The sequence below is a fragment of the Rana temporaria genome, chromosome 5, assembly GCF_905171775.1.
Source record: "Rana temporaria chromosome 5, aRanTem1.1, whole genome shotgun sequence".
Lineage (NCBI taxonomy): Eukaryota > Metazoa > Chordata > Amphibia > Anura > Ranidae > Rana > Rana temporaria.
The window spans coordinates 365,229,927-365,243,484 of NC_053493.1; the positions used below are offsets into that span (position 1 = coordinate 365,229,927).

At 43.5% G+C, this 13,558-nt stretch overlaps 1 protein-coding gene across 1 annotated transcript in view; it reads left to right on the forward strand.

Moving 5' to 3' along the window:
• VPS13B (vacuolar protein sorting 13 homolog B) overlaps window positions 1-13,558 on the forward strand; it is a 1,252,356-nt gene that overhangs the window by 127,584 nt on the left and 1,111,214 nt on the right. Inside the window, 1 exon segment of the mRNA XM_040354774.1 lies at window positions 5,314-5,485. Coding sequence (XP_040210708.1) covers window positions 5,314-5,485 — 172 coding nt within the window.

The window sequence follows — 13,558 nt, forward strand, 5'->3', positions numbered from 1 at the left end:
ACATAACTGGGTGCTAACATTTATAGGTAAAGTTGATCCGGGGAATATCCGATTGCCTCTCGGGGGATCAGGAAGGATTTTTCCCCCCTGCTGTAGCAAATTGGATCATGCTTTGCTGTTTTTTTTTTTTTTGCTGTTTTTTTTTTTTGCCTTCCTCTGGATCAACTGTGGGTATAGAATTGGGTATATGGGATTGTATGATATTTTATATTTTTATGTTTAAACTGGATGGAATTGTGTCTTTTTTCAACCTAACTATGTAACTACAAGAAAAACAGGGTAAGAATTCCCACTGTGAAGAGACACAGGCGGGACCATACTGCTTAATATGGGATACGTTTTATAAGAAAAATTATTTAATACAAAAGAGGCGGCCAAAACCAGGTACCCACCACTAACACCAGGATAATGTTAAAATTGGACAACGTTGTCTGTTAAGAGCAGCTGCATCATGCTCTGACCATGCATACACACACTTGTAACAGGGCTAATGTTAATAAACGTAGGTAATATCAATGGACCAGAACCTGATCTCAATATCATAAACCATACATAAGAAAACAAAAGTCCATCCTATAAGAATAGGTTTGATTGAAAACCTACTTTTGGTCTCAAAAGGAAAACCCCTGTTAGAGGTGATTAAATCAGGTAGCTCGTCCCACAGCAACCGCTGTAGTTGATTTTATAGCAGGACAAAGCTGTCAGTGTGTAAAGGTGATTAGAGTCCACAGTTGGTATTCATTCCAAAGGCATAGGTATTCAGTTTTCCCAATATGGAATAACATGTATTGCTGTCATCTAACTGATGAAGCACCAATGGCTCAGTGACACTGTTTGTAAAGCTGGTAAATAGTGGCTGTTAAATAATATGCGGCATGAAGCAAAGTAAAATAAAAAGAGGCAGTTTATAGGACCTATGGTCCGCTCACCCGTCTATTTGTGGAGCGATATAGTAACAGTCCTGTGTTCTCTATCTCCGGTCCGGGGGCTGTGGGTGCCGTCCTGTATGCGCCGTTTTATTTAAGCGGGGTCCGTAGGGCTCCAGTGGACCCCGCTTATTTTCATAACTATATGGTTAGGGAGAAAAATCTGTAATCCACTCTGAGAATAACAGTAGAGAAATACTGTATATACTATTAGAAGTTGAATCTGGTAAATATCAGACTCGGATCACATTTTTTATTTAATGAAAAAAAAAATTAAAGACTGTTTTGCCGATTTTCAAACAGAACTGTAATATTTGCTGTCTATACAAAAGTGCAATGTCTTGCTTAAAAAATAAATAAAAAAATACCATTTTAAGAACATTCACTCGATTTTCTAATATTGGGGTCAAATTGACGTTTTTTTTCGACCACAATGATGGGAAAATTTGAAGGAGCAGAATAGAAAACTTCTTGGTCAAAGAAATTTTCAGACCGTGTATGTGGTTTTCGTTCACAAGTTACATTGATTTTAAAATTGAATGTTAAAAGCAAGTGAAGTTTTCAAATTGCATTCTTTCATTCAGCGAATGTACAAAGATTTTTCGTAATGAATATTCTCATCCAAAAATTGATACGTGGGGCCAACATAAGGCTCGGGTCACACCTATGCAGTTTGCTTTTGATCCGTTTCTGCAGTGCTTTTTGCATATTTGCACACACGATTTTGCTGTGATTTGTATTTTGTCCAATTTGGTGTTGGGCAGATTAAAAAACGTAAATTGCTGCAAAAACTCACTACATGCTTTTCTGCAGCTTCTATATTGAAGTCTATTGAACCAAAAAAGCACTGTTTTGCATTGAAAAAAGTAATTGACCCTTTCCAAATACGCAGCGGCTGAAAAAAAGCATAGATTTGAACGTGTCTCATAGGAAACCATGTTAAATGAACTGTAGTGCGTTTCTGCAAAAAGCACCAAAACACGCATTGGTGTGAAGCAGTCTTAAGATGTTTAGTAGCAGCAGCCTGCTTTTTTTGGTATCGCCTGTTTTTTATGGGGTTAAAAAAAAAACGAAAATTTGCCCTTTATAGTACAAAAAGAGCATATAAGGTGTTAATTTATACTGTAAAACGGTGAAAGTAATAATATATATTACTTATCATATATTATGTGTGTGTATGTGTGTATGTGTGTATGTGTATATGTGTATATGTGTGTGTGTATATATATATATATATATATATATATATATATATATATATATATATATATATATATATATATATATATATATATTATAAAAAAAAATACACCCAGAAGTAGGATATATGGGCATTTTAACTAGGAGTCAGACAAGTGAACATGAAGCCTTGGGGGTATAATTGAGGTTTAACAGCCATGTACCAACTAGAAGAAGAAAAAGTGGCTCAACAGAGACTAGGTCAGGTGAATATACGAGTCGTTGCGTGAGCAAAGGAGGACAGTGTGGGAAGAAAGAAGGGTGGGTTTGTCTGGCCCAGCTGGGGCACCCAAACACACCTGTTGTGTAGGATACGTTCAGAGCTAAAGCAAAGGTCAAAGGTCTAGGTTTATATGGTGGTTGCAGTCCAGCCAGGATAGAATTTAGAATGAGTATAACTTAGAATGGCCAGAAGCAGCTTATGTTTCATAGTGCTTATTATTCTCTGCTTAACCTTAATGGAGTTAAAGTTGGCTGCTTCCAGGCTTCAGTAATTGTCTGCCAAGTGGCTTCTTGCAAGGTCAGAGGTTGGACTGTTTAATAAGGCTTCCCAAGGATTTAGGGATAAGTTTTGATTTAAGACATCTGAATTAATTGTGTACTTGTGTATCCAGAGCATTTTTGCCTTCGAACACTGCCACTTTACATGGTAGAGCATGCAGTATGCCATCCATAAAAGCATAATAAGGCACTGGGGGCAAATTTGGGTATGCAGTCAGGATCATACTGAAGCGGTTAAGTACTTTTTTTGTTAATTTTTGTGAGCTAAAGTGTTCAAATATTGCCCAACTTGGTTATGTTCAGGTCATATTCCTGTTTAAAGCGGGAGTTCACCCAAAAATCAACTTTCTGTCACTAGATCCAGCATACTGCTGACATCTCAGTATGCTGGATTTTTTTTTTGTACTTATCATTTTAGCCGTATTTCTTCTCCTGCACCGAGCGGCATATCCTTCCGGGTATAGGCGTTCCTAAATAAAGCGCAGTTGATTGACGGGCTTGGATAGCGCGTCACACCTTCCGAAAATAGCCGACGTGACTCTCGGCAATTTACGGCGCCTGCGCAGTCAGCTCTACACAGCAGGCGCAGTATAGTGTCGTAAGCAGCTGAGAGTCACGTCGGCTATTTCCGGATGGCGTGACGCGCTATCCAAGCCCGTCAATCAACTGCGCTTGATTTAGGAATGCCTACTCCCCGAAGGATTCCCCGCTCGGAGCCGGAGAAGAAATACGGCTAAAACGATAAGTACAAAAAAAAAAAAATCCAGCATACTGTAGATGTCAGCAGTATGCTGGATCTAGTGACAGAAAGTTGATTTTTGGGTGAACCTCCGCTTTAAGCATATATGGAAATTTAGAGCTGTTCGCTGGGTATGTACAATTAAGATACCCGGAAGTATATGGAAAGGGCTTGGTTCACAGTCATGCTTGTGCATCTTTGGTTGTTTTTACACGTTTTTTTTAATGGTTGTACAGGCAATTTTTTTGTAGGCTTTTCTTTTGCCAATGAAAAGCTAGTTGTTAAGGTAAAAAAAATGTAGCTAACCTACATTATACCATCATGCTTCTGGGAGTTGTACCAGTCCTGCATTGCCTTTTGGGACTTGTAGTTCCTCAACAGCTGGACTTCTGAGGTTGCCTACCACTGGAATAAACTGATGCTCAAAGGGATATCCCCAACAATATTTGATACCTGTGATTTGCAGGAGCAGGAAGTATGACTGGAGTGCTTGGCATTTCAAGATATCGACTGGGCCAGCTCAGCATACAGGCTGTAGGCATTGCCTTGTAATGTAAGACTAGGTATGTTCCTGGCCGACTAAAGAAGCCATTCTTAATGAGAAAGAACTGATGATTTGCAGTTCCATCTTGTGACAGGCCACCTGGTCTTTTGGGACCAAGAGCCATGTGGACCCTGTCTGTTTCAAGCCTTTCCAATGGCAGGGACAGGGTTTGTTCTTGTTCTGAGCAGTTTCAAGTAGGCTCCCGATATATGTAAATTTACTGCATGATTCTTATAATCTTTTATTTGGTTGAAATAAGAAGGGCTCATTCATACTGTGTCGTTTCCAGGTATTGCATCTGTCCCTCTAATACAACATCATTCACACTTCCCACAAGGGAATGCATTGTGGTGGCCTATTTCCTGAATCTTTTGCTAAAGTTTAGGAAATAGTTTCTCACTGGAGTTCAAGGCCTAAAATTTAATATTTTAGGCCTTGGCAAATTGTTCTCACAATACATAATTTGTTTGCAAGGAGGGTGGTTTGTAAGGGCCCCAGACTCCCCAGTGGCAAGTCTGCCAACGTCAGTCTGGGGGGAAAGGCGTGTTGGATGTTTTAGCAAATTTAAATACAATAACAAATTGGAGCCAAACTCCAGCTAATACTTTATACAGGCAGTCTCCTAGTTACAAACATCCAACTTACAAACAACTCCTACTTACAAACGGAGGGAGACAACAAGAAGTGAGAGGAAATCTACCCCTAGGAAGGGATATTCACTCCTGTAAGAGTTATTATGGGGAAAAAGGTACCTCCACGGATGCTTTATCACCAAGGCTGGTTTCCACAACAACCCCAAATTTTCAAAATCCAATTGTCATTGGGACAGAAAGTGAGGTGAAATCTTCTAAACAGAGACAGCAAAACAAATGTTATGAGGGTGTTAACCCTTCCCTATTTTTTGCTGGAGCTACACTTAAAAAATTGACATGTTCCGACTTACAAACAGATTCAACTTGGGAACAAACCTACAGACCCTATGTTGTTTTTAACCCGGAGACCACCTGTAATCGGTTACAGCTAACAGCTTTTTCCATTGGGGATAAAGATTCTACATAGATAAAACAAGCCCACCATTGTAAGCGCTCCCTGTTAAATGGTTTCTCTCATCCCTGTAACTGATGCATCTTCAAGAGAGATTGTTCTTTTGCAAAACAACAGACTTTTTGGCTTGATTACCAAGTGAAAATAGAAGAAAGAGAGCCTAAAAATTAAAATAATGAAGCTATCATATCAAAGAATTGGTAAACTGCAATATGATAAATGTATGCTTTTGGGTTTAATACTGCTTTAAGGTTAAATGGCATGGGTATATATTTAAAACTGACTTTTGCATTTTAATTGTTTTATTTTTTCTCTTTTAGATTCACACAATGGTGGACAGTCTAAAACTCTCCCTTACCGACCAGCAACTCCCAATGTTCATTCGCATAATGCAGTTGGGTATTGCCTTGTACTATGGTGAAATAGGAAACACTAAGGAAGAAGTGGAGGATTCACCCAGCCAGGTTAAGGACACCGTAATTAATATGCCTGGTAAGCTGCTGACATGTGCAGTTGGAGGAGAAAATACGCAAACTGAAGCAATTACCCATTGTAGCCAGATTCTTTGTGTGGTTTAAATGATTACTGATTCATTACTGTGAGCAAGTACTTTTGTACTAGCTTTTCTTTGGTCCATTTTGTATTTTAAGTTGATCTTCAGGCAGGTATCCAAAACAACATTTAGCATTTAGTCTGCTTTTGTATTAGTTACAAATGACTGAATGCATTTAAATATGGCTAGTGTAATTACGTATATATTGCCTGTAGCTTTGACTTTCTGCAGTCTAATGCAGAGTCAAGGTCACACTAGGAAAGGGAGAGGCAGGTCTCTAAACATTCTTCCAAATTGAGAAAGCACAAGAAATTACCTTATCTATTCTGTGCTGGACCAAGCCTTATTGTTAATTCCTTTTTTGAGATAAATATGTAGGTTGTGCATTTTGAACTAGGTGACTTTCAAAATTCTAGGTCCCTGACAGTTATTTTGTCCCTTCGGCTTTATCGCTTTCTGAGTTCTTGTGTTAGACATGGGTGAATTTTTTGGTACTCTTCTATGAAGAGACGGACCCACAATTTTATCTGAATTAACTTGAAGCTGACCAAAGTAATTGCTATTCATCATTTATTCCTTATTTAATAAAAAAAATATGTTTTGCTACTTATTTAATAGAATATTAAGAAAAAAATTAACTGGCATGGGCAAAATTGATAAAACCGATAACCCAGTATTATTTTGTACAACCTTTAGGCTTTATTCACACTGACACTTAGTTTTTCCAAATGCTGGAGAGATCTTTTGGTAAATTTTAAGTGCATTTAGACATGTTTAAATGTGTTTAGAGTGTCTGAATCCTGGAAGCAAAGAATGCTATTTTCTCTAAACCAGCTAAACTGACCACACCTAAACCCAGGCAAATGTACCGTGTGCATGGATGGCACCATCGACAAATCATCACATGCATTTAGAAATGTGCTCTAAATGCATTTATAGATGCAGAGTGAATAAGGCCTCAGATGCATTCCATGCAAGCTAGTGATATCTGTAGTTTTATAAAGTAAAGTTCCGCCCCCCCAAGCGAAAAATTACTGTAGCTGCTGACTTTTAATATTGGGACACATACCTGTCCTGAAATCCAGCGATGTCGGCACTCCAGCCAATGTTTCCATTGGTTCTGGGGTGCTGCTGCAGCCACGGTCTGTAAGGAAAACCGGCAGTGAAGCCTTACGACATCACAGCTGGTCCCTACTGCACATGCGCGAAGCGTGCGTCACTTTGAGTGACTCGAGAACGGGGGAAGGAGGAGGGGGGGGCTGCTGATGCGAGATCTTTGTCAAACCCAGGTACCCACACCCCCAAAAGGGCGATCTCAGAGTGGGGATAGGTACCTTTAAAAACCAGGTGGGGGAGGAGCAGTCAGCTAAGCGGAGCTCCCACTTTTGGATAAAACTTTGCTTTAATGAGACTTTATACCTGCCAAAAGGTAGTTTGCCTCTTAAGAAAACTTCTCCAGGAAGATCCTGTTCCCTTATAGCATATTAAACAGCACAGTGTTTGTGCTGTCTAATATGTCCCTCTCTAAGCTTTTTGGCTGCTGATCAATGATTACCATTGTCAGTTTACATGACTCTGTTATCCTGCTGCTCTCCTCTCTCCCTGCCCCTCTCCTGCTGCTGTTAGTAGCTGGCAGTAAAAAGGTAAAGAAATATTTACAGCCCCTCTGTTCTAGCAATCTATCCTACACTGTGTAAATGTTTTTAAAAAACAATGCCTGTAAATACTTTATCTCATATCTTTTATGGCTGGTCACCCCTCCTCTGATCTAAGGGCTTCAGTGGGAGGGGCCAAGATTCCCCTCTGAACTCATCTGGGAAGGTCACATGACTGCCGTGCTGGCCACTCAGCCCCTCCTGCTGTAGCCCTTAGATCGGAGGAGAGCAGCCAGAGGTCATGTGACCGGCCATTAAAGATGAGGTATTTACACAGTGTACTATAGATTGATGGAACAGGGGGGCTGTAAATATGATGATATTTAATCTTTCGTTCATGGATTGATACAGCCTTAATCTTGACATAGTGGGAATAGCCTATCTATCTTTAGGCGTGACTAGGCAGAAGTGTTAACTTCAAAGCAGAACTGCCCCGCCCAGGGTGCAGTCCCACTGACTATATCCCTTTAGCCTGCACCAAGCAAACCATTTTTTTCTGCCTAGTCTAAGGAGAAGTCATGGCTCTCTTCAGGCCCATGGCTTGGAGGGTTTTAGTTTGGATTAAGTTTTTGGAGTTTTTCCAGCGATCTTCAATCAACTGCCGACTGGGCGACAGGCTGGATCCTTGTATGCTCCCAGATCCTTGTATGCTCCCAGATCCTTGTATGCTCCCAGATCCTTGTATGCTCCCAGATCCTTGTATGCTCCCAGATCCTTGTATGCTCCCAGATCCTTGTATGCTCCCAGATCCTTGTATGCTCCCAGATACTTGTATGCTCCCAGATCCTTGTATTCTTCCCAGTTTCGGCCATTGAGCATGTGCCGACCATGGCTGTGCGCTGGGTCGTCCACGACATGCTCTACGGGTGGCCGGTGAGCTATACGCTCCAGGGCTTGCATAAAGACCGATCTACAGGGCCGAGTCGCAGTAGCCTGGCCAACAGTCATCTCCGTTACCATGCGGAAGATGCACTGTCCAGGATGCTTCCAGCATAAACCCACATGAAGGGTAAGTAGCTACTACCTTGCTTTAGCAAGAAGACCGAGCTGGGCATCTTTGGAGAGGTGAGTAAAGGGCCTTATCCCCCTTCTCCCCTCCCCCCCTCCTCCTAGGCTCTCTGAGCTAGCTGCTGGGCAGGGGTTCCTCTGGGGAGCTTCACTTGGGGAACCATAAGTCACTAAATCAGTGTATAAGCTGCATGTCCTGCTCCATGCTGTCGGCTGCCATGTTTAGTGTATTAATGCTGTATTTCTTTACTTGCACGATATATAAAGCCGCATAAAAGATTCTGTTTTCCTGTGTGTCTTGCTCCATGCTGTCGACGGCCCAGGTTGGTGTCCATTCTGTATTCTCACTAGCGGCCATCTTCTTGTAAGCTGCTTTTTTGGCGATTTCTGCTGAGGTGTACTGACTGCTGCATTACTCTGCTGCACCGTGGTTTTCTGCCCTGTTGGCCTCTAGTGTCAGATCAGCGGCCATTGTACCATGGATCAGACCATTTTAAAAACGGCAGATGAACAGATACATGCTGCGACCTAGCAGTCTGAAAGACTGACAAAAGTAACAGCCCCACAAACAGCCTTCGATCCCAGCTTTGGAGAGCACAGATCGACAGACACACGCTGCAGGCAGCAGCTCTGCTAGCTAAACCATCTGTTACGGTTCCTGTGTGGTGAGTCCTCTGTGGGGGAGGCCCTCGTCTCTGCTGCAGCCAGGAGTGGTGTGTTACTTGTTTGGGGGTCCCTGTGTCAGGTGTGTGGACGGCATGGCGTCAGAAGCAGACGCTTTATCCCCTGAGACACCTGAGCTGGCAATTGATGCCCCTGCACCCGATTTGTCGGACGCTAGGCGTCAATCCTAGATGCCTTCGTAGCCAAGGTGGAAGCAGTGCGTGGGAGAATAGGGGCTAGAAAGCGCCCCCTCTTTTTGGAACTCCCCTGGATGACATAATTAAAGATGCTACAGGAGGTAGAACACACTGCTCCCACAGTCCAAAAAGGGGGAAGCAGCCACGCCATAGGCAAGGGCCCTTCTTCACCGCACACAAGCGTGTTTTTCGTCTGCCCAGTACGGCGGGTAAAAGACCACAGGCCGATAAAGCCTCTGCTCAGGGACTGAGACGTCCCTGGTTTCGCAAACTCAACAAACCTGCAGACAATGCAACGTCCGCATAAAGGTTTGCCCCCACCCATCTCTCAAGTGGGGGGATGTCTTTGCGATTTTGCGACCCGGTGGACATCTCAGGTCCCCGACCGGCGGGTTTGCAAAGTAGTGTCTTCAGGGTACAAGATAGAACTTCTATCTTGCCCACCAAACAGATTTTTTTCCCTCCAACCGCCAGCTAAAACCGACTCGTCAGGAAGCCCTTTTGGGGCAGTTCAAGACCTGCTGAAACGCGGGGTGGTCATTCCTGTCCCAGTACAGGATCGGTTTCAGGGATTTTACTCCAATCTGTTCATAGGACCAAAGAAAGAGGGCGTTCGCCCAGTTCTGGACCTCAGGGCCTTCAATTGCTTCATGAAGGTACAAGATTCCGGATAGAATCGATTCGCTCTGTCGTCTCTGCCCTCCAGCCGGGGGACTTTCTGGCATCCTTGGACATCAGGGCTGATGCCTTATTACATGTCCCCATATGCACAAAGCATCAGAGACTTCTGCGCTTTGCGCTCGGGGAAGACCACTATTAATTTGTGGTTCTCCCCTTTGTCCTGGCATCGGCACCAAGGGTGTTCATCAAGGTGCTTGCCCCAATTCTCGCTTGACTAAAACAACGTGGCATCGCTGTCGTGGGCTACGTGAACAACCTGCTTCTGAGGGCCGCTTCAGCCTCAGAATTAGAGGTGAGTGTGTCTATAACATCAGACCCTCAGACACTTGGGTGGCTACTAGGGCTGTAACTAACGATTATTTTCATAATCGATTAGTTGGCCGATTTATTGTTTCGATTAATCGGATAATAGCCTTTACAAATACGCAGCAGCTGAAAAAGAAAATCATGGATGTGAACGTGTCCCATAGGAAAACATGTAAATGAACTGTAGTGTGTTTCTGCAAAAAGCACCAAAAAACTGAGGTGAGAACCCAGGCCTGACATGTTTAGTAACATAATGGGGGTTAAAAAAACAAAAGTAAGTACAAAAAGAGCAAATAATCGCTATTGTAAGGGGTTAATTTTTTTTACTGTGGGACAGTGAAAGTAATATTTACAGTAGCGATTTGCTCTTTTGTACAATAAAGGGCTAATTTTAGTTTTTTAACCCCATTATGTTACTGTCCGATTAATCGATTATGAAAATTGTAATCGATTAATTTCATAATCGATTAGTTGTCGATTAATCGATTAGTTGTTTTGGCCCTAGTGGCTACTGAACATTCAGAAGTCAGTAATGGTAACGACTCAATGCCTAGTATATCTGGGATTGATTCTGGACTCCTCAGAGGCAAAGGTTTGTTTCCCTGTGGAAAAGTTGCAGACTCTTCGGGCTGCGGTGCGGTAGTCGACGTCCCAGAAGGGTCGTCACTCCGCTTTTGCATGCGAGTCCCGGGCCTCATGGTGGCCTCTGAGGCGATACCATAGGCACAATCTCTTACGCGAGTGCTACAGAAGGAAATTCTGTCTAGATGGGACAAGCGCCCATCATCCCTGGATTATCTAATCCGGGTGAGCCACTTGGTCAGGGCCTCCCTTGTTGGTGGCTCACCTCACCGGCACTTCTGTCCGGGAAGTCGTTAATTTTGTTCACTGGATAGTCATCACGATGGACGCCAGCCTTACCGGTGGGGGGAGTCTGGGGGGCTTAGTCGACCCAGGGTTGCTGGTCTCCAGGGGATTCCCATTTGCGGATCAAGGTCCTGGAGCTTCGGGCGATCAGGCTGTGCCTCTCCACATGGTCTCGGAGGCTACGAGGGCGTCCAGTCAGGATCCAGTCGGACAACGCCACGGCGGTGGCATATGTCCACCATCAAGGAGGAACAAGTAGCTCGGCTGCAGCGTCAGAAGTCGCTCACATCCTAAGGTGGGCAGAAAGGAGCATACCGGCACTGTCGGCCATATACATTCTCTTCTGCTGCGCAGAGTGGAGGCAGAGGGAATTCCTATGATCCTAATTGCTCCGGATTGGCCTCGGCGTTCTTGGTACACCGATCTAGTGCGCCTAGTAGCAGACGTCCCTTGGCGTCTACCGCTACCGCTGAGAGAGGACCTGCTGTCACAAGGTCCCATACTGCATCCTACTTTACAGTCGCTGGTTTAACGGCATTGCTATTGAAAGCCAGGTACTAAGAGACCGGGGCCTGTCGGATTCTGTGATTCCTACCATGAGGAAGGCTAGGAGGATATCCTCTAGGAGGATTTATTATCGCAATTGGAGAGCTTACTTAGCCCTTTGCGAGGAAATTAAGTGGAATCCTCGGACTCATATAGTGTCCAGAGTCCTGCTGTTCTTACAGCGCGGGGTGGACCAAAAAACTTGCTTAAGCACGATTAAGTGGCAGATATCTGCCCTGGCTGTTTTCTTTCAGTGACCCCTGGCGACTCACTCTCTAGTGAGAACATTTGTACAGGGGATTCGGTATGTGGCCCCTCCGGTCCATCCTCCACTACCTCCGTGGGGATTTGAATAGCAGACGCACCTTGCCGTCTACCGCTACGAGAGGACTTGCTGTCGCAAGGTCCCATAGGTCATCCTGCCTTAGTCAATGGCTTTAACGCCATGACCTCTAGGTGCCTCAGAACCACCGTTTGAGAACATTAGGGAAGTTTCCTTGTTGACACTTTCTCAGAAAGTGGTCCTTTTGGTGGCTATTAGGTCAGTTAAGATGGGTTCTGAGCTGGCAGCCTTGTCATGAAAGGCTCCCTATTGATCTTCCACAAGGATAAGGTGGTGCTGCATCCGCAGCCTTTTTTCTTCCTAAGGTCATTTTGACCTTCCATCTCAAGGAAGACATTGTACTGCCATACTTGTGTCCTCATCCATGGAATCCTAAGGAGACGACGTGGCATTCCTCGGACGCTGTCCGAACTCTGAGAATATACTTTTCTGTTATGGCTCCATTCCGGAGTTCAGACTCACTGTTTGTTTTGGTGGCTGGTTCCAAGAAGGGCCCAAGTTGATGTGAGTGCATCTTCGGATGCTTCTTCGGCCGCAAAGTTTTGCAGGCGGCTGTTTAGAGTTACAACTCCTCAGTTGAGGAGCTCTGTTTTGTTTTGGGGTGAAGTTTAATTTTAAGCTTCCCACCCCTCATTTTGACACTGCTTTGGGACGTCTCACTATGTTAAGATTAAGGCTGTGTCCATCCATGAACGAAAGAAAATAGGATTTTATGCTCACCGTGAACTCTTTCTCTGAGTTCATGGATGGACACAGCACCCACCCCTCTTCGTCTGTACTGCTTGCTACGAACTGATTTGCTTGCTGCAGGCTGAGGGGATATAGTCAGTGGGACCGCACCCTGGGCGGGGCAGTTCTGCTTTGAAGTCAACACTTCTGCCTAGTCATTCCTAAAGATAGATAGGCTATTCCCACTATGTCAAGATTAAGGCTGTGTCCATCCATGAACTCAGAGAAAGAGATTTTACGGTGAGCATAAAATCCTATTTTTCTTGACCTTTACAACCACTTTGAGTGCTTTCTCCAGACTGCAAGTTTCATTTTTTTTCATAGATGAGATTCAGATCAGGGTTCATAGAAGACAACTTTAGAATAGTCCAGTGTTTGATTCTTGCATACTTTGCATCATTATTCTGTTATTGGAGGAGCTTTGACCTGCGACTGAGACATAGCTTTCTGACACTGGGCAGTGCATTTTTCTCCAGAATTCCTTGTTAGACATTGATGTTTCCTTGTATCCTGGTCCTGAACAGCTGCAAAGCACCCTGTACTAGTACATGGCGGCGCGGACCAAAACATAACTAACTCTCCTCCATGTTTCACAGTAGGTACAGTGTTCTTTTCTTTGGAAACTTAATGTTTTTGACTTGCCAAAAAGCTCCATTTTTTCCCCCTCTGTTGCAGTAGTAGAGAGAATGCTGGATTGTTTGAAGATACAAATAGCCAAGTTATACTGGTAATCACAAGGCAACAGCGCTCAGAAAAAACCAAATGATAACAGTCAGTTAGCAAGGGTTAATAATATGGGATAAGATGACAGTAACAAATAAGAAATAGTTAAAAGTTCATGGATAAAAGTTCAAGTATAGGAATACAATCAGTCCATATATAAAAGCTGTATTCTCTGGATGAATTCTAATAGGCGACCAAGGGCTGCTCTCCAGGAGTGAAGTCAACTCAGGTATACATGAAAAAAAGAAAAACAGGAAAAAAGCGCCTCTAGGTCATCTGATTTATTTATATAGA